Source organism: Stegostoma tigrinum, chromosome 1 (genome assembly GCF_030684315.1).
Source record: "Stegostoma tigrinum isolate sSteTig4 chromosome 1, sSteTig4.hap1, whole genome shotgun sequence".
NCBI classification, from domain to species: domain Eukaryota; kingdom Metazoa; phylum Chordata; class Chondrichthyes; order Orectolobiformes; family Stegostomatidae; genus Stegostoma; species Stegostoma tigrinum.
The window spans coordinates 127460624-127485702 of record NC_081354.1 but is presented as its reverse complement, the minus strand read 5'-3'; the positions used below and the strand labels follow the sequence as shown (position 1 = coordinate 127485702).

The window sequence follows — 25079 nt, the reverse complement described above, 5'->3', positions numbered from 1 at the left end:
CTTTGACATTCAAGGTATTGTCAGCACAGAATACCCAAATAAGATCACCTTGGGAGTTACCACTGACCAGAAAGTCATGGATAAACCAAACAAATATTGTGGTTATAAAAGTCAGGAATTCTGCAGTGCATTATTCACCTGACTCCTCAAAACCTATCCACATCTAAAAGGCATTAAGTCACTATGGTGATGGAATACTCTTTACTTGACGAACTGAATGTAGCTCCAACAATACTGAAGAATCTTGACACTTTCCAGGATAAACAACCTGCTTGATTGGCACTTCATTTACCATCTTCAACATACATTGCCCATAAGATGGGTGCATGGGTAGTGCGCACCATCTACAAAATGTACTACAGCAACTTGCCAAGCCTATCCAGCACTTTCCAAACCCATAGTGTCTACTACCTGGAAGGACAGATGCATGGGAACAATACCACTACAGTCAGGTTTCCCCTCAAGTCACACATCCAGCTGACTTGGAAATATACAACTGTTCCTTCACTGCTGCTGGGCCAACCATTCAATGAAGAGTAAAAATGTTGCAGCTTTGGTTCAAAAATAGAAAAATGATCTTAAATACAGGCATGAGATAAACTTTGCATGTGGCCAGGTGTGACAAGGCCAAAGTAAAATGGAATCAATGAGAACCAGAGCAAAATTCTCCACTGGTTGGAGTCATACCAAGTCCAAAGAAAGAAGTTCTCTGAGATCAATCGTCTAATTCTCAAGACACGCAGCTCATGACCACCTTCTCATGAGCTGGGCAATAAATGCTGGCATAGCCAGTTACGTTCACATCCTGTAAACAAATATTTTAAAAGCCTGGTATAAAGGACAATGGTAATGGTGTGAGAAAAATTTTCTCAGTCCAGGAATCTCATAAGGTCGTGTCATGGGCCTATTTTCACCATCAATGATGACTTTCTCTCATCTTGGATGAGTCCTAAAGTCATAGAGTAATACAGCACGGAAACAGGCCCTTTGGCCCAAACTGGTCCATGCCGACCATGGCGCCCACTCAGCAGGTTTGAACTGCCTGCATTTGGTCCATATCCCTCTAAACCCTTCTCATCCATGTGCCTATCTAAATGTTTCTTTCAAGTGTTGCTATTATACCTGCCGCAACCACTTTCTCTGGCACTCATTCCATGAAGTTGCCCCTATGGCCCTTCTTAAATCTTTCCCCTCTCACCTTAAACCTATGCCCTTTGGTTTTCAATTCCTCATCTCTGGGAAAAAGATGACATGCATTCATCCTACCTATGCCTGTCATGATTTAATACACCTCAATAAGGTCACCCTACGTTGTCCTACGTTCCAAGGAACAAAGTCCTATCCTGGCCAACCCCTCCCTATAAATCAGGACTAATAGCTCTGGCAACATCCTTGTAAACCTTCTTTGCATGCTTTCCAGTTTAACTATGTCCTTCCTATGACAGAGTGATATGTGAATAATGCAGTGTGCTCAATTCCACTTGCCACTTTTCAGATAACAAAGCGACCAAAAACACATCCAGGACTACCTCAATAACATTCAAGTTTTGACTGATGAGTGGCAGCTAATATTCATTCCAAACAAGTGCCAGACAATGGCCATCTCCAATAAGAGAAATGGGTCAGTTTGGCATTCAATGGCATTATATCATTGAGGTATACAGGCCATGAGCCAGGTGCTAGAAAATGGGATTAAAATAATTAGCTGGTTGTTTTGACCAGTGCAGACTCAATGGGCGAAAAGGCTTCTACCTGTACTGTAGGCCGCTAAGAACGTGCCAGTATCACGCTAGTAATCAGAAAGTGATCTGGACTAGCTAATAAGCATCCACTGTACACGGTGTGGCTTCCTCTACATTGGGGAAACCAAGCGGAGGCTTGGGGACCGCTTTGCAGAACACCTCCGCTCGGTTCGCAACAAACAACTACACCTCCCAGTTGCAAACCATTTCCACTCCCCCTCCCACTCTTTAGATGACATGTCCATCATGGGCCTCCTGCACTGCCACAATGATGCCACCCGAAGGTTGCAGGAACAGCAACTCATATTCCGCTTGGGAACCCTGCAGCCTAATGGCATCAATGTGGACTTCACCAGCTTCAAAATCTCCCCTTCCCCCACCGCATCCCTAAACCAGCCCTGTTCGTCCCCTCCCCCCACCGCACCACACAACCAGCCCAGCTCTTCCCCTCCACCCACTGCATCCCAAAACCAGTCCAACCTGTCTCTGCCTCCCTAACCTGTTCTTCCTCTCACCCATCCCTTCCTCCCACCCCAACCTGCACTCCCATCTCCTACCTACTAACCTCATCCCACCTCCTTGACTTGTCCGTCTTCCCTGGACTGACCTATCCCCTCCCTACCTATACTTTCTCCACCTATCTTCTTTTCTCTCCATCTTCGGTCTGCCTCCCCTCTCTCCCTATTTATTCCAGAACCCTCACCCCATCCCCCTCTCTGAAGGGTCTAGGCCCGAAACGTCAGCTTTTGTGCTCCTGAGATGCTGCTTCGCCTGCTGTGTTCATCCAGCCTCACATTTTGTTATCTTAGCTAATATAAATACTGCCATTACAAGTACTGATATTGTATTGCATGGTGACTGACTACTTAACTGCTGATTCTTTAAAGCATCAACAATCTACCAGGCACCCATTTACTTGATTAAATGCAGTCAAGGGATTCAACACAGCAGAAGAAAAAGCAGTCCCCATGACTACCACACTATCTTCACCTTAAGCAATCACTCTGATCACCATCAGCTCAGTAGCTATATGCACCATCGACAAGAAAAACTGCTGGAATTCGCTGAGATGTCCATGACAAGGTATTCCATGTCTGCATCTGTAATTTAGAAAATGATTACTAATCTGGACCAGAGGCTTGCAATTATTTAGCAAATTATGGCTGATCTAATTCCTCAAGTCCACTTTCTGCCTACCCATTACATCCTTCAACTCCCATCACAATAGAATCTAAACTCAGCCTTAAAAAGAATTCACTCTCTGCTTCCATGCTCTTTAGAAAGAGAATTTCAGGCCTATAACCCTCAGAAAAATCAGTACTCAGTTCAATCTTAAATGGGAGAACCAACATTTTAAAAACAAAAACACTGGAAAAACCCAGTTGGTCTGACAGCATCTGTAGAGAGAGAAACAGAGCCAACATTTTCTGTCCAGTATGCCTCTTCTTCAGAACTCTATTTTTTAAATCGTGCCCCCTTAGTCTAGTCTCTCCCATAATATCAACAAGCTGTATGTGAAAAGATCAACCAGTAGGATGGTTGCCAATTCCCACTTTAAAATAAAACTAGAAATTGCCTGATACACTCAGCATGCTGGGCAACATTTCTATAGCTGGAAGTTGGGGTTAACATTTCAGATCTACAAGAGCAGTCTTTAAAGCAAAACTATTCCAAGTGAAAAAGCAAAAAATCCAAAAGCCTAATATCCACAATGTCTTGTTAATTCAAATTACTGAAGCAACAATATCAAACAAACACTAATGTAGGCAAGTGGAAGACTGTTGTTTAGGAAGCAAACTCTCTTTTGCAATTTTAAATCACTGGAACAGTTTCTACAATTAATTCATGGCCATTTTATTGCTACATATACAGTCCTGAGTTTCTGGACAAAAAAAGCTCCTAAACACCAGACAATCTGGCACATTCTCAAATTTCTGATAACTTAAAAGTTCACACCATTACTTCTTTCTAAATCAGGCCAATGATTAGGATAGATTATTTTGCTTTTTTTGTGTCTAAACCCTATATAGGCAATCTTTCACCGAGTCAGGCAGATGCCAATTCAGCTAGTTCTGGCTGTCATGTTTTCAACAAAATGTTGATTATCATCATGCACAGCACACACTCTGCAGTTTCTCAATGTCACATGGAGTGGATCAAATTGTTTGTACACTGGGATGTATAATGGGGGCTTCTGAAGGAAACTGCGGAGGATTATTATCCAATCAACATTTAAGACACTTACAAATGTTTCAGCCTGGTCTCTTGTAAACATATACTGGACTACATGTTGGCTAAAATGGTTCATGAGCTGCTTTCTCGTGCTGGTCAAGTGGCTTTACACCATAAATCTTGCCTGAACAAGGTAGTGTCTAAACACTTTGGTCTGACTTATTGGTTATAGAATTGCTTCGTCTGTCCAGCTTTCTTTTTTATTTTAGCAAAGAACAAAAGTGGCATTCAGACATATATTTAATGTAATAAAAACAGGCTAAAAAGCATGGTCAACATCTGACAGAGTCTAACACTTAACCATAGGTAAGTGAATTATTAAGGCTGATGATCAAATGCCCAGTCACCTGAAATAGCAGAAACATATAAAGGCAGTGAGCTTTAAGACAAGAAATTCCAGCATTTCGGACCATGACTGGTGAAACTACAGTGTTCCGTGATAGGGGAGAAAATTGCAGATGTGAAAAAGTCAGAATTGGAGAAACACAGAGATTCCATGGGGTTGTAGAGCTGAAGAAGGTACAAACATAGAGAGAGAGGTGAGGAGACAATAGTGATTTAAGCACTTGAGATAACTGAAAAATTAAGGTCGCCAATGGGGCTGTTCTCCCAGTAGAGAGAGACAACTGGTGCAGGGTAATGATGCCTCAGGCAGGAGCAGGTTGAGAAGGAGAATCCTTCATGGTAATCTCAGTCGGTACGGATATTGAGCCCACATAATTGGCATCACTCTGCATCATAAACTAGGCATTCAGCCAACTGATCCCTGACTGATAGATATATTGTTAAGAAGGCTTCATAATTAATCAATTTCATTGATCTGTGTTTGAAGAATCGTAGATATCTGGATTCTTTTAAAGAAATGAATTAAACAACACGGTTTTGTCAAAATCAATGCACTTCTTGGTGGGCGCATAACTTGCAATGACTTATTTACTGGGGACCATTGTTTGGGTTGAAAATAGTTAGGTTCCAGTTTGTTTTGGACGTTGTTTGCAACAGTTGGGGTAAAGCCACATGAAAGAAAAATTTCCACTTCAGTCTTATTACTGAAAAAGGACCCTTGTCATGGGTCCATTATGAAACCTGAGCTCTCAATCCTGCTGCTTTAGCATTAGAAGTCTCGGAAAGAATTTGTTGCTATTTCCGACAGGATCTACAGAGGTCCACAAAGACAAATAGATATGGTCAGCGACATCAGTCTTTGAACACCAGTAGGTCAGACTGTCAGCCATTTCAGCATCTCAAAAACTTACCCTTTTTGTCTTCAAGAATTCAGAAATATTGACCAAAAGTGTGTTTTTTTTTATCTTAACACATAAATCTATGTTCTTTTTTTCCTTTTACATAGAAACACACTATGTGTTTGTCCATATGTTTAGGAATATTCATAAGGGTAAACATTTACATTTTCATACTGCAAACTACGTAAACCAGTTTGAACTTCCATGGAATTTGCTTTCACAAGAAATCAAGAATTGGGTATATTGAAGAAGTTTGGTTAATGGATCTTTTTATTCTAACTCTAATGTAGGAAAAATATACAATCGACCTTACCAAGTATTTGTAAAATATTCAGATATATAATGTGACTTGTGGACTAGTGGGACTCAAACACAGCACTGCACTCCTCCATCTCAGTCACAAGAAAACTGGGGGCTCCAGTTTCTAGTGGAGTGCACCGTGTCTATTATGGGCAACATTTTTTTGGAAGTTGCTTAACTGCAATTAGGTAAGTAAAAGTAACAGGTTTCTTGTGCATTATTAAAGCTGGATAGCCTTGACAATTGCTAAAGTACTTCTGGAGATAGAAGTTCTAACCCTGTTTGGACTGCAAAACCAAGACTAGGATATTAACACTGGCACAAAATTAAAAGTTGGAATTAAAAGCAGGAGCTGACATTGAAGAAATAAAAGAGAAGATAGTGCAGCATTCCAAATTGAAAGTGAAACAAGCCAATTCAGTTAGTGACTCAAATGAATTAACAAGAATCCAGTTGTGGCTATAGCATCGCTTGAACAAAAAAAATGGTGTAACTTAAACAAGAAAGACAATTAACTTGCGTAAAAGAATAAAAAAGAATTTCTAAGAAATGAAAAAGGAAATGGAAAGAGCTTTTCACATTCAGGAAAGGAAAAGAGAAAGACAAGAAATAGAATGATAGAGGGAATGAGAGAGATGGTAGGAACTGCCAACTCTTGAGAATCTGAGATAACAAGGTGTAGAAGTGGGTGAACACAGCAGGCCAAGCAGCAGAGCAGCAGGAAAGCTGACGTTTCTGAAGAAGGGTCTAGGCCGAAACGTCAGCTTTCCTGCTCCTCTGATGCTGCTTGGCCTGCTGTGTTCATCCAGCTCCACACCTTGTTATCTATGAAAGAGGGAACAGTGACTTAAAGGTTTGCAACAGCAACAAAAAGAAGCCTTTGATTCTGAGAGCATACTGATGAGAAATGCCCTGGGTCAATCCAAAACCAAGTGGGGAGCCATTTAAGTTTGTGTAAGCATTCCCAAAATTTGATTAAAGGAACACAGAAGCATTTTTAATTCTTTTTGAAGTGGCCATAAGAAAGCTGGACAGTGCCCAGCAAAGTCGGCTGGTGTGAAAAGCTCATGAAGCGATGACCTTTCTTTCTGAGGAGGCTTCCATAAATTGAGATAGCAGAAAAGAAACTATTTGTGGCAGGAATTGGTCTCCAAGATTTGGAGGTAAAAATTTAGGACAAATTCATAAACCACTTCAAAGCATAAAGCAAATAAATTTGACTGTTTGACACATGCATTAAAAGGTAGAGGCTGTATGCAATCCTCGGAGGAAATGGTTCTCTTGGAAGAATTTAAAAGTTCACTCTGTACATCAGCAAGAACTTAGAACCAGAAGATTGAAAGACAGGCAGCTGGAACAAATGACAATTAACAGCTGTCAACAATTCCAATCTCTTTTTCCATCATCCCCAGACACCCAAGAAGAACACAAGATGGTGGGGGAAGGGACAGCTGGGAATGCTCTGGACTCTTCTGCTCCAGCTAGAAAAGACAGCACTGAGGGTGACAGTGATATCTGAAGTCCCAAATGTTACTTTTGAGTGGATTGCGGGAGGTCACCTGTAATTACTGTTGGGGCAAATCAGGTTTATTCAAAGAAAGGAGCCACAACACAGCACAAAAGACCAAATTGTAGCTTTAACTGCAGCAGTGAGGCAAAGTACAAACCCTGCCATGAGTGCAGGGGAGGTAGTCAAGATACTAGAATGCTGCAGGGAATTCTTGTCAAAAGGAAAAATAACCTGCAATTCATCAAATTAGATCGTTGAAGCTATTGCCATACTAAGAGACACAGGAGCCACCCAAATTCTTGCTGGAGAAAGGCAAGAGTTTTCTACAAGCAAGCTGCATGAATAGCAAGGTTTAATGAATGATATTAGCTGGTATCATGTCAAGTGCACCTACAGTGTGAACTAACATTTAGAACAGTATATGAAGGAATTGTCTGTAGTTTACCTGTAAAAGAGTTGGTCTACTCAAGGGAATGACTTGGAAGAAGTAAATATCATAGCATCTCCAGTAGTCACAGAAAAATCAAATGATATCAAGGAGAGACAACAGTTTTGGGATAGGGCTCGAGGAATTTTTTCTTTATGTACAGTGAATTAAGCAAGGGCTACACAAAGTCCATTTCAGAGAACAAATTAGTACCACAGGCATTATATTTGGAATCTGACTGATCAGTCTTAATCTTAAGGCTAATATAGAAAAAGCATACAACTGGACCCATTAAAACCCATGGAAAATAATTAACGTTGAGACCCATGGAGTTGGGGCCCAAGAGAAAGATAATGCATTCTTTCCCACCATGATCATAACAAACGGAATGGGGAAACGTGTATGAAAAAATGCACAGTTCAGGGGAGAATAAGGCAAATGGCACACAGTAAATCTTTCTTTCAAGCTGCAAACACAGTTACAATTGGCAAAATGATTACCTAAAGTAACGCATCATTTTAGGAATACATTAAATAAGGTTGAACTTTTGTTTTGATGGCAAAGGAATATGCAGTATGCCTGGCCAGGAGACTACAGATTGCGATCAGATACACTTTTGATGCTGGGCTATTAGTTTTGTACTGGTTATTTATAACCTATTTGTTTGTGAATCTTAATATTCTAGCAAGCCGTCTGGTTCTTTTTTTGACTTTACAACAATGTAGAAGTTGTCAGAATTGCTTTTTGCATGGGGAGGCAATGGTCTAGTAGTACTATCACTGGACTGTTAACACAGGTAAGGTTCTGGGGACCTGGGTTTGAATCCTGCCACAGCAGATGGTGGAATTTGAATTCAATAAATATCTAGAATTAAGAGTTTTATGATGCCCATGAATCCATTGCTGATTGTTGGAAAAACCTATCTGGTTCATTAATGTCCTTTAGGGGAGGAATCTGCCATCCTTACCTGGTCTGGCCTACATGTGACTCCACAGCCAATGCAATGTGGTTGACTCATAAATATCCTCTATGAGGGATGGGCAGTAAATGCTGGCCTCGCCAGCAACATCCTCCGCCGCTGAATGAATAAAAAAAATCACTCCACAAATCTTGTTATTTAAATTCAAATTTCACAACTCAGCACAGTGGGATTTTAACTGACTTTTGGGTTGTTGGCCCAAAATATAAGCACAAGATGATATGACACAGATATTGTCAATTAAAATACTTACTGAAAATTTAAGCCTCGAATTCATCATCTCCATTCAGTAAAAACTTATGGCTAGGGAAAGGAATGCATCTTTGATTATATTTTGTTTAAATTCAAGTTGGACAATTTAATAGCTTACCAATAAACAAAGACACTGCTCCACAAGATGGAGATTTCACTGATTCTGCAACTTCATCTGTGGAAAGTTTCTCATATGTCACTTTTATCAAATCCTTTGGTTTATCTTCCAATTCACTCATGATAACTGGAGAAAGGAAATAAGTCGTCAGTTTATTTGCTGGTGACAGGACTGATTGAGTGCTCTCTACAGATCAACTATTATCCTTTAAGAGTCTTCAATACCAGGGTCTATTAGCATATCAAAATGGTCCAAAGATTTCCTTTTTTAGATTACTTCAACATTTAAATATGTGCATTGTTTCTCCTCTTCTCGCCTGAAAAGTAAAGAAATGTATTAAATATAATGGAAAATACTTTCCAATGTAAATTATACGCTATATCAGTTTCAAAAAGGAAGCATCTGGAATCTAGGTAACCAAATGCATGGCCAGCAATGGTGCAGCAATGATAGTCAGGGACATGCAAGGTGCCAGAATCGGAGTAAAAAAGATCTCTTTGGGTTGTTGGGCTGGAGGAAATTACAGAGGTAGGTATGGGGCAAAGCCAGGCAAAAATTCTAAAACCAGGACAAGAAATTTCCAATGGATGTGCTGCAGACTGCACGCCAAGACAGGTTAGTGAGGACAGGCGAGATGGGTGAATGGAACTTGGTTAGAGTGAGGGTAGGTAAAGCAGTTAGTTTGGATGAGCTCACATTTGACAGAGGACCCAAACAATGGGCCTGTGAAGTAAGCAACGGAGGAATCAACATTCTTTTCAATTTCAGGTCTTGATGACAAAATATTAGCAACTTGAAAGAATATATAAATAAACAAAGAGAAAAGAGACAGTTTCAGTGCCTCTTGACTAAAATGACAGTTCAGATTCAGCCATTTTTTTAAAAAAAATTCCATGTGGGTTGCTGGGGTTGTTCGCACAGAAGTAATACTAAGTCATAAGAAAAAGGCTTTAGTTCATCGAACTCCCAGGTATTCACGTCAAATGAAGAAATCTGAACATTGACAGACTCTTTTCACTATGATCTGCATCTCTGTAGTTGTAATACTATGTTCTGCTCTCTGTTCTGTTACCCTGATTACTTATGTAAGGCATGATGTGTCTTGGTAGCATGTAAACAATACTTTTCACTGTATCTCAGTACACGTGACAATAATAAATGAAAACAAATAATCATAACATCAGAACTTTGCTAAATGCACAATGAGAAAATTCTGAATGCAATGACACAAACGTTGCTTCATCATCATCATCTCTGAATTCTGTCTGAAGGGGAAATCGCTACAATTAGTTAGAAGTGACAAGACTTTTTTTCCATAACATTTATGACTCAAATGTAATCCTGTATAGACCTGGTAATTACAAGTCTTAAATAAAATCAAAATTAATGGCTCAAATTCATTTCCCATTTGGTTCAAGTACTATAGAACATAGAACAGTACAGGCCCTTAGGCCCTCGATGTTGTGCCGAACTTTTTTCTTAAACCTAACGTGTATCTAACCTCCACCGCCACCTTACACCATATGCCTATCTAATAGCTGATTAAATGCCCCTAATGAGGTCAACTCTACTACCCTCTCCAGCAATGCATTCCACGCCCCAACCACTCTGAGTAAAGAATCTACCTCTGACATCTCCCCGCTATCTACCTCCACTCACTTTAAAACTATGTCCCCTCGTAAAAGCTACCCGCACCCGAGGAAAAAGTCTCTGGCTGTCTACTCTATACTTGACAACAAAGTGTGAAGCAGGATGAACACAGCAGGCCAAGCAGAATCTGAGGAGCACAAAAGCTGATGTTTCAGGCCTAGACCCTTCATCAGAGAGGGGGATGGGGAGAGGGTTCTGGAATAAATAGGGAGAGAGGAGGCGGCGGACCGAAAATGGAGAGAAAAGAAGATAGGTGGAGAGTAGAGTATAGGTGAGGAGGTAGGGAGGGGATAGGTCAGTCCAGGGAAGATGGACAGGTCAAGGAGGCGGGATGATGTAGTGAGTAGGAAATGGAGGTGCGGCTTGAGGTGGGAGGAAGGGATGGGTGAGAGGAAGAACAGGTTAGGGAGGCAGGGGCAGGCTGGGCTGTTTTGGGATGTGGTGGGGGGAGGGGAAGAACTGGGCTGGTTTTGGGATGCAGTGGGGGAAGGGGAGATTTTGAAGCTTGTGAAGTCCACATTGATACCATTGGGCTGCAGGGTTCCCAAGCGGACGATGAGTTGCTGTTCCTGCAACCTTCGGGTGGCACCATTGTGGCACTGCAGGAGGCCCATGATGGACATGTCATCTGAGGACGTTCCATAATAAGCAGATGTTCACCTGCACATCTGCCAATGTGGTATACTGTATCCACTGTACCCGGTGTGGCTTCCTCTACATTGGGGAAACCAAGCGGAAGCTTGGGGACTGCTTTGCGGAACACCTCCGCTCAGTTCGCAATAAACAACTGCACCTCCCAGTCGCAAATCATTTTAACTCCCCCTCCAATTCCTCAGACAACATGCCCATCATGGGCCTCCTGAAGTGCCACAATGATGCCACCCGAAGGTTGCAGGAACAGCAACTCATATTCCGCTTGGGAACCCTGCAGCCCAATGGTATCAATATGGACTTCACAAGCTTCAATATCTCCCCTCCCCCTACTGCATCACACAACCAGCCCAGCTCATCCCCTCCCACCACTGCATCCCAAAACCAGCCCAGCCTGTCTCCGCTTCCCTAACCTGTTCTTCCTCTCACTCATCCCTTTTTCCCACCTCAAGTCGCACCTCCATTTCCTACCCACTACCTCATCCCGCCTCCTTGACCTGTCCATCTTCCCTGGACTGACCTATCCCCTCCCTACCTCCCCACCTATACTCTACTCTCCACCTATCTTCTTTTCTCTCCATTTTCGGTCCGCCTCCTCCTCTCTCCCTAATTATTCCAGAACCCTCTCCCCATCCCCCTCTCTGACGAAGGGTCTAGGCCTGAAACGTCAGCTTTTGTGCTCCTAAGATGCTGCTTGGCCTGCTGTGTTCATCCAGCTCCACACTTTGTTATCTTGGATTCTCCAGCATCTGCAGTTCCCATTATCACGACTCTATACCTTTGATCATTTTGGACAAGTCTTTCAATTTCTATTTGAAACTTGACACAAGCTTCTTCAAAGTAGATTTGTTATCGAAAGAAAGACTGTGGGAGATAATTGCACCTGTAGAAAAGAGGATATTTGTAATAAAAGAGACAGGAAGATGTAAAATATGCTATAGGAACCAGGCATCCTACATCTATTTAAAACTACCTTTAAAGAAAAATCACACAAGCTTACTGAGTAACAATGGTACCTAAATGCTTGAGTTGAAGCAGAAAACTTTGCCAAGTGCAAGTTTAAAGTGGGTAATATTTACTATTACTATATTTGCTATTTTATACATTGCAGGTATGCTCTATTTGATCATTCTACAACTTTCAGCAGACATACTTTTGCATTTTTCAGTGAAGAGGGGAATATACATTTTTAAAATAGCACACATGTTACTGCAGATAACAAAGTATGGAGCTGGATGAACTAGGAGCACTAAGATGCTGCTTGGCTTGCTGTGTTCATCCAGCTCCACACTTCGTTATCTCGGATTCGCCAGCATCTGCAGGTCTCATTATCTCTGATACAAATGTTACTGCATATGGCTACTGCATGTAATACAGGCAGTTTTGTCTACTGCTCTCGAGAAAAACTGTTTTGACAACTCTTTGCTTCTTTCCCATTAATTTTTCACATAATTTATTGTGCAATAATACTTTCTGTACAAAACGCTTTTTCAAAGTTATAGTCATGGTATGTGTTGGCCTAATTCATTTCCTTAAAACTTCCGACAAGGGTTATTATTGGAAATTATTATTGGAAAGGAGGAAGCACACCTAGCTTGTGATACCCTTAAATTTGTAAAGTTTATTGACCATTTTTGAAATGCTGCAGATACAACTTGAGCCTGCAACTATCTGGGCACTGATAGTGGCAATTCTGACAAGCCAAGCAAAATATTCAATTTGTTAGAAAGAACATCCACCAAGCCTATTCCATTCTCTCAATGACTAAACCTACTGTAGTTGTTAGCATTCAGTGTTAAAAATGATTCATACAAAATGTATTTATATTATTACAGTGAAACTGCATAAAAACAGCATGGCTCCATATAATAAAGATAACAAGCCAAGTGGGAACAGACGAAAGGGAAAATTCAAAAGGCATCTAACAACGGAATCAGTTGACCTGGCTAAAATTAAAGACTCCATCAGGAATTTTAACGTACGACCTCCTGCACCTGAAGTAATATTTGAGGAGAAATTGGAAATACCTGCATATGTATGCCAGGAGCTAGCCCCCACTGATCGGGGGGATGACTGCGATCTCGTCGCCTGGCTGGAGGAACAAAAGCTGATCTCCCAAGATGATGTATTCTTGACGAACAGCAAGAATGATGTGATCCCTTATGGTACCAAGCCTGTGGATTCGGTAAGAAAAGAAAAAGCATACCAAACATCTATAATTTAGCACTAGAAGTTTTGTTGCATTTAAGAGCATTTCTTCCTTCCTCTTCCTTTTATTGGTCAATAATATCCTCCAATTATGGTTCCAGGCTTGCAACTCAAACAGTTCTTCGTCACTGCAATCAGTCCACTTCACACAGGCAGGTAGCCAATTCTTAACAAGGTAGCTAAATGAAATATTTTATGTAATCAAGCTATTTCATCAACTCAAGTGACAATGGGCAAGCTACTTTAGTAACATGTACAGCACATCCTGAACTTGGCAGCATCAATGACTTCCATAAAGAAAGCCACGGCAAAGAACAAAGAATATGTTGACTAAGAAGAAAAGCCAAGCAATATTTTGACATCTTTTAAAATGTCTCTGCTATTTTTCTAATCCTGACACGGTGGAGGCTAAAGTATGTTTACTTCCGTTATTTATATACTGGCAAAATAACACGATAGTGAATTTCCAACAATGATTTAATTAGAAAAGTAGCACTGTTCATAGTGATCTGTTCAATGGTATTTTTTTCTCCTATGGATGTTTCTCCAAAGTGAACACAGTTTATTAAACTATTCTGTGAATCTGTTACATTTATCACAGTTCACTATACCAGAGCCTTCATCTCAACGTAGTTCTCAAAACTTTCACTGCGAAGTCTGCACATGCACCAACACTTGTAGTCAACTCAACCTTCTGTCTCTATGTGCATCATGCCATCATCAGGTCAACATGGCCTATGTGCAGCCAAACATCCTAGAATTCTGTACAAAATGACGGTTGACAGAATAATCTAAAACTGATCTGTGATGAATTTTCCGCAGATTTTTCCTCCACTTCCTGTGGAAAGATAGAGTAAAGATCAGTCTCTCTGTCCCATGGTCACATGACTAAAAGTACAGCGTTCTGTGGTCAGGATATACAAATCCAATCTTACCAGTTTCATCTCTCCATTCGGTTATCAGTGAAGACGCCATCAACAGCATCTTCTCCCTTTGCTATTTATATTTTTTTCCAAATGGGTGCGGACAATGTTTGTTCATACCTCTAACAGAATGTAAGCACTGCTAGCTACGCAAGCAATTGTTGCCCACCTCTATCTGCTTTGGAAATTTGACAGCAACCCACTTGCTGGAACCACTGCGGTCTATCTGGTATAGGTACATCTACAATGAGGTCAAGATGGAAGTTATGAACACATGAACATACAACTTGGGAACAGACCGGTCAACCCCTCATGCTCCCCTTCGACATTATGGCTGGTATAATTGCAACCTCCAATCTACATTCCTGTTTATCCTTGATAACCTTTCACTCCTTAATTAACAATAAGTTATCTACTTTTGCCTTAAAAATATTCAAGGACTGTTTCCATGCATTTTCAGGAAGAGCTCCAAAGACTTAAAACTGCCTGAGATAAGAGATTTCACCTGATTTGTGTCAAATGGGCAATGCCTAATTTTTATACAGTGGCCCCGAATTCTCAATTCTCCCATCTATCATGTTAAAACCTCTCATGATATGTTTCAGTCTAATCGCCCTTTATTCTTCTGAATTCCAAAGATAGACAAGCAAGAGGCTGGAAGAACATAGCAGGCCAGTCAGCATTAGGAGGAAAGGAGCAGTGAGCATATTTTTGTCTCTATCTAAGGGATACCATCCTAATCCGTCCAATGTTTTCTCAGAGGACTACCTACCCAGTATTCAGGAACAAAAACAAAGTTCCTGGAAAAGCTCAGCAGGTCTGGCAGCATCTGTGGAGGAGAAAACAAGAGTTAACGTTTCAAGTCTGGTGATCCTTCCTCAGAACTGAACGGTCACCAGACCTGAAACGTTAACACTGTTTTCTTCTCCACAGATGCTGCCAGACCTGCTGAGCTTTACCAGCGACTTTGTTTTTGTTCCTGATTTACAGCGTTCACAGTTCTCTCATTACAAGTATTCATCCAGTAAACATTCTCTGAACTACAGTCATTGCATTATATCCTTCATTAAATAAAATTACCAATACTTTGCACAGTACTCCAGACACTGTCTCACCAGTGCACTTTAAAAGGATAACGGTGGACAGGCAATAGCAAACATTTAAAGTGGAGAAAATACAAACTTTGTCATTCTTTTATAGAACAAAAACAAAGCTGGAAAGCTGGCCTGGTGAAGGCTATCAAGGTAAATTAGTAATAGTATTAGACCAAGGAAGGGGCACACACAATCACCAAGAAAGCAGCATGCCTGAGGGCTGAGAACAGTTTACTTTGCAGCAAGAGAGGCCAAAGGGATTGATAAAGATGGGGTGTGCTGAGGAGCTGGCTGATAGAGTCCAAGAATGAACTTACAGAGAACATACAAACTGACTGCAAAAGCTTGTGAAGTATGCGAGGAGAAAATGATTAGTAAAGACAAATATAAGTCCCTCACAGTCAGAAACAGGAAATTATCATGAGAACAAAGAGATGGCATGCCAATCACTTATATTCTTTGGCTTCAAATTCAAAAAGGAGAATACAAATAACGTTCCAAAAATACTGGACTAGACAGGGTCTAGGGAGAGGGAAACGTGAAAGATATCAGTATTAGTAGGGCAAGTATAAAATTAATGGTCAGACCTTGGGTGGTGATTTAGAACAGAGGGAGCTAGGGGTGTAGGTACATAATCCTTTGAAGTTTGTGTCACATATAGACAGGGTGGTTAAGAAGGCGTTTGGCACGCTTGCCTTCATTGCTCAGAGTTTTGAGTATAGGAGTTAAGAAGTCTTGTTGATGTTGTACAGGACATTGGTAAGACCTCTTCTGGAATATTGCGTCCAGTCCTGGTCACCCAGCTATAGGAGGGATATTATCAAGCTGGAGAGGGTTCAGAAGAGATTTACTAGTGCTGGATATAGAAGGTTTGAATTATGAAGAAAGGCTGGATACGTTGGGATCTTTTTCACTGGAGTTTGAGAGATGACCTAATAGAAATTTATAAAATTAGTGAGAGATGCAGATAGAGTTAACAATAGTTGTCTTTTCCCCAAAAAGGGAATTTCAGGACTATGGAGCACATTATTGAGGAGAACATAGAACATAGAACAGTACAGCACAGAACAGGCCCTTCAGCCCACAATGTTGTGCCGACCATTGATCCTCATGTATGCACCCTCAAATTTCTGTGACCATATGCATGTCCAGCAGTCTCTTAAATGACCCCAATGACCTTGCTTCCACAACGGCTGCTGGCAATGCATTCCATGCTCTCACAACTCTCTGTGTAAAGAACCCGCCTCTGACATCCCCTCTATACTTTCCTCCAACCAGTTTAAAACTATGACCCCGCATGCTAGCCATTTCTGCCCTGGGAAATAGTCTCTGGCTATCAACTCTATCTATGCCTCTCATTATCTTGTATACCTCAATTAGGTCCCCTCTCCTCCTCCTTTTCTCCAATGAAAAGAGACCGAGCTCAGTCAACCTCTCTTCATAAGATAAGCCCTCCAGTCCAGGCAGCATCCTGGTAAACCTCCTCTGAGCCCTCTCCAAAGCATCCACATCTTTCCCATAATAGGGCGACCAGAACTGGACGCTGTATTCCAAGTGCGGTCTAACCAAAGTTTTATAGAGCTGCAACAAGATCTCACAACTCTTAAACTCAATCCCCCTGTTAATGAAAGCCAAAACACCATATGCTTTCTTAACAACCCTGTCCACTTGGGTGGCCATTTTAAGGGATCTATGTATCTGCACACCAAGATCCCTCTGTTCCTCCACACTGCCAAGAATCCTATCCTTAAATCCTGTACTCAGCTTTCAAATTCGACCTTCCAAAATGCATCACCTCGAATTTATCCAGGTTGAACTCCATCTGCCACCTCTCAGCCCATCTCTGCATCCTGTCAATGTCCCGCTGCAGCCTACAACAGCCCTCTACACTGTCAACGACACCTCCGACCTTTGTGTCGTCTGCAAACTTGCTGACCCATCCTTCAATCCCCTCATCCAAGTCATTAATAAAAATTACAAACAGTAGAGGCCCAAGGACAGAGCCCTGTGGAACCCCACTCACCACTGACTTCCAGGCAGAATATTTTCCTTCTACTACCACTCGCTGTCTTCTGTTGGCCAGCCAATTCTGTATCCAGGCAGCTAAGTTCCCCTGTATCCCATTCCTCCTGACCTTCTGAATGAGCCTACCATGGGGAACCTTATCAAATGCCTTACTGAAGTCCATATACAACACATCCATGGCTCGACCCTCATCAACTTTTCTAGTCACATCCTCAAAAAACTCGATAAGGTTTGTGAGGCATGACCTACCCCTCACAAAGCCGTGTTGACTGTATTTGATCAAGCCATGCTCTTCCAGATGGTCATAAATCCTATCCCTCAGAATCCTTTCTAACACCTTGCAGACAACAGATGTGAGACTTACTGGTCTGTAATTGCCAGGGATTTCCCTATTTATTTCTTGAAGAGAGGAATTACATTTGCCTCTCTCCAGTCCTCGGGTACGACTCCAGTGGAGAGCGAGGATGCAAAGATCTTCGCAAGTGGCGAAGTAATTGCATTTCTCGCTTCCCAAAGCAGCCGAGGACAAATCTGGTCCGGGCCTGGCGACTTGTCAATCTTAATGTTTGACAAAATTTTCAGCACATCAGCTTCCTCTATCTCTATCCATTCCAGCATGCACACCTGAGAAGGCAGAGATTTTCAAAAAGACATGAGACAATTTTTTTTACGCCGAGGTTCGCATGTGGAATAAACTTCCTGATAAAGTGGTGGATTTGGGTACAATGACAATGTTTAAAAGATATTTGGATCGATACTTGAATAGGAAAGGTCTGGAGGGATATGGGGCAGGAGCAAGCAGGTGGGACTAGTTTAGTTTGGGATTATGCTCGGCACGGGCTGGTTAGACCAAAGGGTCTGTTTCCGTGCTGCATGACTCTTCGATTCTATAAGTATTGGGGGAACTGATGGAATTAAAGGTTGATAAATGCCCAGAACCTGTATTCTACATCCCAGCATCCTTAAGAAATGGCCCCGGAAATATAATGGGTTGCATCGGTACAATCTTTCAAGATTTTGTAGACTCTGGAATAGTTCCTATGGATTTGAGAGTTGTTAATATAATCCCCACTACTTTAAAAAGGTGGAGATAAAACCAGGAATTATAGACCAGTTAGCCTAACATTAGTAGTGGGGGAAAAATGCTAGATTCCATTACAGAAGATTTAATAACAGAACACTTGGCAAAAACAGATCAGATGGGTTTACGAAAGGGAAATTATGCTTCACAAATGTACTAGAATTAATTCCATCAATAGTAAAAATAAGGAAACCCAGTGGAAATGGTTTACTTGAACTTCCTAAGGCTTTCGGTAATATCCTATGTGAGAAACTGCGTGTAAAATTAAATCACATGGGGTTGGAGGTAGTACAAAGACATGGATAGAGAACAGTCTGGCAGACAGTAAACAAATACGAATAAATGGGTCTTCTTCCAAGTGACAGGCAGTGACTGTTGTGTACTGGAAGGAAAAGTTCTTGGACCTCAGCTATTCAGTGTAGATTAATGATTTAAATAAAGAAACAAAATGTAATATTGGCAGATTTGCAGACAACCGAAAGTTGATCGGGGCGGGTGGGGGGGAGTGAGCTATGAGGAAATTAGAGATGCTTTATTGTGATCTGGACAAGTTCAGTGAGTGGCAAACACACTGCAAACAAAGCTTGTGGATAAATGTGAGGTTATTCACTCTGGCAGCAAAATTCAGAAGGCAAATTATCTGAATGACAATAGATTGGGAAAGAAAGGTGCAATGAGACTGAGTGTCTTGGTACACCTGTTGCTGAAAGGAAGCACACAGGTAAAGCAGGTAGTGAAGAAAGGCTGATATATTGGCCTTCATAGCAAGGGGATTCAAGTACAGGTGCAGGAATGTCTTGCTACAATTGTACGGGGCCTTACTGAGATCACGCATGGAGCTCTCGATACAGTTTTGCTCTCTATATCTGAGGAAGGATGTTTTGGCTATGTCAAAAATTCAACGAAGACTTATCAAACTGATTCGTGGGATGACAGGACTAGTATATCAAGAGAGAATGGATTGGTTAGGACAATATTTTAATCCTACACTGACTCCTGTTTTCTGTGTTTCTTGCTAAAATCAACAATTTCACATTTTCCACATATTAGCACACTCACTTTACCCATCTATATATTCATGTATCCTCCTTACGTGCTGTTCGGAACATACTTTCACTTTGTGTGTTTCGTCATCAAATTTGACAACAATATCTTCCAACCTTTCATCCAAATCATTTACACAAATTGCAACCAGTTGACATCTCAGCGACAATCCCTGCAGAATGCAAGTCCTCTGAAAGTGAAGCAGTCCAGTTCATGACCAGGACATATATACATTTACCATTTGATAAATGTGATAATAAATTCTATTAATGCCTAAGAAATGTCAGGTACTATAAGAAATGCCAACTTCCAAAGGCAGAAAAAGGAGAGGATATATAATAAAAAAAACCATAGTAATGATTACTGGTTTCTCTATTCAATTCCAAAGCATCCAATGAATTTACCTTAAAACTTGCAAATGAGTTCAACCATGAGAGCGATCAACAATACAGTACTAAAACTAAAACTGAGAAGTAAATGAAAACTGTCACCATCACCCCATACTACAGAACAAATTGCTAAATGTTAAAGCATTTCTCATTACAAAGAACCACCTTCTTGAGATATTTGTATCACCAACAGCTACAAGTGAGGTGCCAGAAGGTTAGACGGATGACACTCAAATCGGTGGAGTTGTAGATAGTGTGGAAGAATGTTGCAGGTGACAGAGGGACATAGATAAGCTGCAGAGCTGGGATGAGAGGTGGCAAATGGAATTTAATGCGGAAAAGTGTGAGGTGATTCACCTTGGAAGGAGTAACAGGAATATAGAGCACTGGGCTAATGGTGAGATTCTTGGTAGTGTGGACAAGCAGAAGGATCTCAGTGTCCATGTGCAAAGATCCCTGAAAGTTGTCACCCAGGTTGATAGGGTTGTTAAGCAGACGTACGGTGTGATAGGGTTTATTGGTAGAGGGATTGAGTTTCGGAGCCATGAGGTCACGTTGCAGCTGTACAAAACTCTGGTGCGACCGCACTTGGAGTATAGCGTACATTTCTGGTTGCCATATTGTAGGAAGGATGCGGAAACACTGGAAAGGGTGCAGAGGAGATTTACCAGGATGTTGCCTGGTATGGAGGGAAGGTCTTATAAGGAAAGGCTGAGGGACTTGAGGCTGCTTTCGTTAGAGAAGATGATGAGCAAGAGGTGACTTAATAGAGACATACAAGATGCTCAGAGAATTAGATAGGATAGACAACGAGAGCCTTTTTCCTCAGATGGTGATGGCTAGCACGAGGGGATGTGGGTTTAAATTGAGCGGTGATAGGTACAGGACAGATGTCAGAGGTAGATTCTTTACTCAGAGCGTAGTAAGGGCGTGGAATGCCCTGCCTGCAACAGTAGTAGACTCAACAACTTTAAGGGCATTTAAATGGTCGTTGGACAAAAATATGGACGATAACGGAATAGTGTAGGTTCAGTGGGCTTCAGATTGGTTTCACAGGTCAGCACAACATCGAGGGCCAAAGGGCCTGTACTGCGCTGTCATGTTCTATGAACAGTGGCTAACATGGTACCATTATTTAAGATACGTATTTAGGAAATGTCTGGGAACTACAGACCTTTGAGCCTGATGTCAGTGGCAGGCAAATTATTGGAGGGGCAGGATTTACATGTATTTGGAAAGGCAAGACTGGGATGTCTATACAACATAGACGAGTTGGACTGGAGGATGTTTCCATATTGCACATCTCTGTGGCTCTGTGTTGAACACTGAGGTGAATGAATTCCTTTAATTTAATACATTTCTGAAGTACATGATCAACAACTTGTAACATGGTACCTCTGACACAGGATAACATCTCAAAGTAGTTCACAGGAGCATGATCAGCCTAGAAATTGACATTAAGCTAAATGAGGAGATTTTAGAATATTGGAAAGTTTGGTAAAATAGTTCTAAGGAGATCAGAGACCCAAGAACTACTGAGATTTTTATTTTACTATAGCATGACATCGTTGCATAACTAACATATATCTTAACTGCCACTCCATCTTTATCACATACGTAGCACATATGCACTGCATGCTGAAAAGAAAGAAAACTAGATCAGATAAACAACTTTACTCAGAAGAAATAACAATGGATTTCTCTTATAGCTGTACCTTGGATGTCTCTTAACAATTTCCTGCCATAGTTGCAACGAAGTCAGTTGCTGTGGTACAGAAATTGTCTCTGAACGAACCCCTGACAATTCAGCACTCCTGGCAAAATACAGCACAGAGACCTACATAAAAGAGAGAAAGGTTAACCCTTGCAAAAAGCGTGACTAGCTCTTGTCATAGTACTGAATTACATATGTTCTGGTGGAAAAAAATTATAAAGATCAGAATCAAGGTTTGCAAATAAACTGTGGTCCCATTAAACCATACTTCATATTATGAAAGTTTCAGTTCAAAAGATTTTAATATGAGACTTCCATCATTGAATACCTACCAGCCTGCTGGTTCCATTATGCATTATTACCAATCTGCTACTCTATCAATCTCCTGCAATCAAAGTTTACTCAGCTTGTTTGGATGACAGCGAGGGCTGCAGGGGGAAAGAGTTCACTGACCATAGCCAGTGATACAGGACGACACTCAAGAGGACAGAATATGATGAAATGTAGAGATAATAGGGGACAATATAACTAGGGGAACTGACACTTCTTTGCAGCAAAGACAGCAAGTCCAGGCAGCTGTGCCTGGTGTCAGAATTCAGGTGCAAAATTAAGAAATAAAAACTCAAAAGTCACAATCCTGCAATATTGTCCAAGCCTCATTCAAATTGGCAAAGGACAATCAGATCAGAGGGATAAATATGTGAATCAAATATGGTGTGAGGGAAGGGCATTCCGGTTCATGGGGCACTGGCATCAGTACTGGGGAAAATGGGATCCATACCAATGAGATGGTCCCTATCTGAACCATCCTCGGGCTGGTGTTCTTGCCAACCACATAAGGAAGTAAAGAAGACTTTAGAACTGAATAACGGAGGCAAGGGATCAAATTTGGAAAGCTGCAGTGAATGAAAGATACGGTCAAGGATAAAGAGAAAGGTATTAATATAGGAAAACGACAAACAGACTGTGACAAGAAGAGATAGAGAATAAATCCAAGAGTCAGCCCACAGACAAAACTAGTATTTTCAAAAGGAGTAAAAGGATTAGTTTGGTATCTAAATGAACCAAGAACGCAAATAGTTTGGTCAAAGAAGGTTTATTAGGCTATCACCTGGAATGGCCAGATGTATTAGGATGAAAAATTGGGCACAATCAACTTGATCCAGTTGGCATTTAGAGAGTAAGAAATTACTCGATTGAAACAAAATCCTGTGGGGTCTCGTCAGGACAGATGTAGAGAGAGGATGTTTCATTTAATAAGGGGATCCTAGAACTTGGGTTACTGCTTAACAGAGATTAGGCTTTTTTTTCCCCCCTCAGTGGATTGTAGATCTTTGGAGCTTACATCCAAGAACTGTGTAGGCAGGGTCCTTGATTATTTTTAAGGCAGAGATATACAGATTATTGTTAAAGAATAGGTTTAAAGGTTATCGGGGGGTAGGAGGGAGTGAGGTTTCAATCAGGTCAGTCATGAACTTAATGAATGATGGAACAGGGTCAACGTATTGAATGCTACTCCCGATTCTTGTGCCTATTGTGATACACACCCCACAGTCTAAATTACATTGAAGCCATACATCAGTAAGTTTTCTACTGAGCCAGGAAAGCCTGCCATATGGTTCATTAACAACTGTGCACTCCACACTGAAGGAGGAGTGAAGAGCAGGCTACTGCGGTTTACAGTCACTCCCCAGCAGCCAGCTCCAGCCCTGGGACACCCCCACCCCAGACACACACACCTCTCTAGTCCAGCCCCACACACATACACACACCTCTCACACACCCTCCTCACCACCCTCTCGTACAACCCCACACCCAACCCCATCCCCCACACACACTCGTACACCCCTCCGACACACACAAACACACCCAACCCCGACAACCCCCAAGACACACACACACACACTCCCGACACACACACACCCCACCGACACCCCCCCGAAACACGCACACCCCCCTGACACACATATACCCCCCCGACACCCCCCAGAGACACACACACCACTCCGACAGCACCCCCAACACACACATACCCCCGACAGCCCCCCAACACACACCCCCCCGCCGACACACACACGCAGACCCCGACACACACACACACACACACACACACACACACACACACACACTCCCGAAACCCCCCCGACACACACACACCCACCCGACACCCCCCCGACACACATACACCCTCCCGACACCCCCTCCGACACACACCCCGCCGACACCCCCCCCGACATACACAACCCCCACACACACACCCTCCCCCGACACACACACACCCTCCCCCGACACCCCCCCAACACACACACACCCCCGACACCCCCCCGGCACACACACGCCCCCCCGACACACACACGCCCCCCCCGACACACACACACGCCCCCCCGACACACACACACGCCCCCCCCCCGACACACACACACGCGCCCCCCCGACACACACACACGCGCCCCCCCCGACACACACACACGCGCCCCCCCCGACACACACACACACGCCCCCCCCCGACACACACACGCCCCCCCCGACACACACACGCCCCCCCCCCCGACACACACACGCCCCCCCCCGACACACACACACACGCCCCCCCCGACACACACACACGCCCCCCCGACACACACACGCCCCCCCCGACACCCCCCCGACACACACACGCCCCCGACACGCCCCCGACACCCACCCCGACACACACGCCCCCGACACCCACCCCGACACACACGCCCCCGACACCCACCCCGACACACACACATCCGCCCCGACAAACGCACACCCTCGCTGACACCCCCCCGACACACACATCCCCCCCGACAACCCCCCGACACACACACGCCCCCGACACACACACGCCCCCGACCCCCCCACCGACACACACACGCCCCCGACACACACACGCCCCCCCCCGACACACACGCCCTCCCCGACACACACGCCCCCCCCGACACACACGCCCCCCCCGACACACACGCCCCCCCCCGACACACACGCCCCCCCCCGACACACACGCCCCCCCCGACACCCCCCCAACACACACACGCCCCCCCCCGACACCCCCCCAATACACACACATCCCCCGACAACCCCCCGACACCTCCCCGACACACACACGCCCCCGACACCCCCACCGACACACACACGCCCCCGACCCCCCCACCGACACACACACGCCCCCGACACACACACGCCCCCCCCGACACACACGACTCCCCGACACACACACGCCCCCCCCGACACACACGACCCCACGACACACACACGCCCCCCCCGACACACACGCCCCCCCCGACACACACACGCCCCCTCCGACACACACACGCCCCCCCGACACCCCCCCGACACACACACATCCCCCCTGACAACCCCCCGACACACACACGCCCCCGACACACACACGCCCCCGACACACACACGCCCCCGACACACACACGCCCCCGACACCCCCCCGACACACACACGCCCCCGACAACCCCCCGACACACACTCGCCCCCGACACTC

At 43.3% G+C, this 25079-nt stretch overlaps 2 protein-coding genes across 2 annotated transcripts in view; both read right to left on the bottom strand.

The window, feature by feature from the left end:
- LOC125456804 (molybdopterin synthase catalytic subunit) overlaps positions 1 to 8925 on the bottom strand; it is a 58840-nt gene extending 49915 nt beyond the window's left edge. Inside the window, exon 1 of the mRNA XM_048540222.2 lies at positions 8805 to 8925. Within this exon, the coding sequence (XP_048396179.1) occupies positions 8805 to 8925 (121 nt within the window). The remainder of the gene's footprint in view (positions 1 to 8804) is intronic.
- A 4227-nt stretch (positions 8926 to 13152) lies between these two features.
- LOC125456811 (molybdopterin synthase sulfur carrier subunit) overlaps positions 13153 to 25079 on the bottom strand; it is a 36307-nt gene continuing 24380 nt past the window's right edge. Inside the window, exons 2-3 of the mRNA XM_048540241.2 lie at positions 21585 to 21706; positions 13153 to 13279 (exon numbers count right to left, since the gene is read on the bottom strand). Of these exons, the coding sequence (XP_048396198.1) occupies positions 13153 to 13279; positions 21585 to 21706 (249 nt within the window). The remainder of the gene's footprint in view (positions 13280 to 21584; positions 21707 to 25079) is intronic.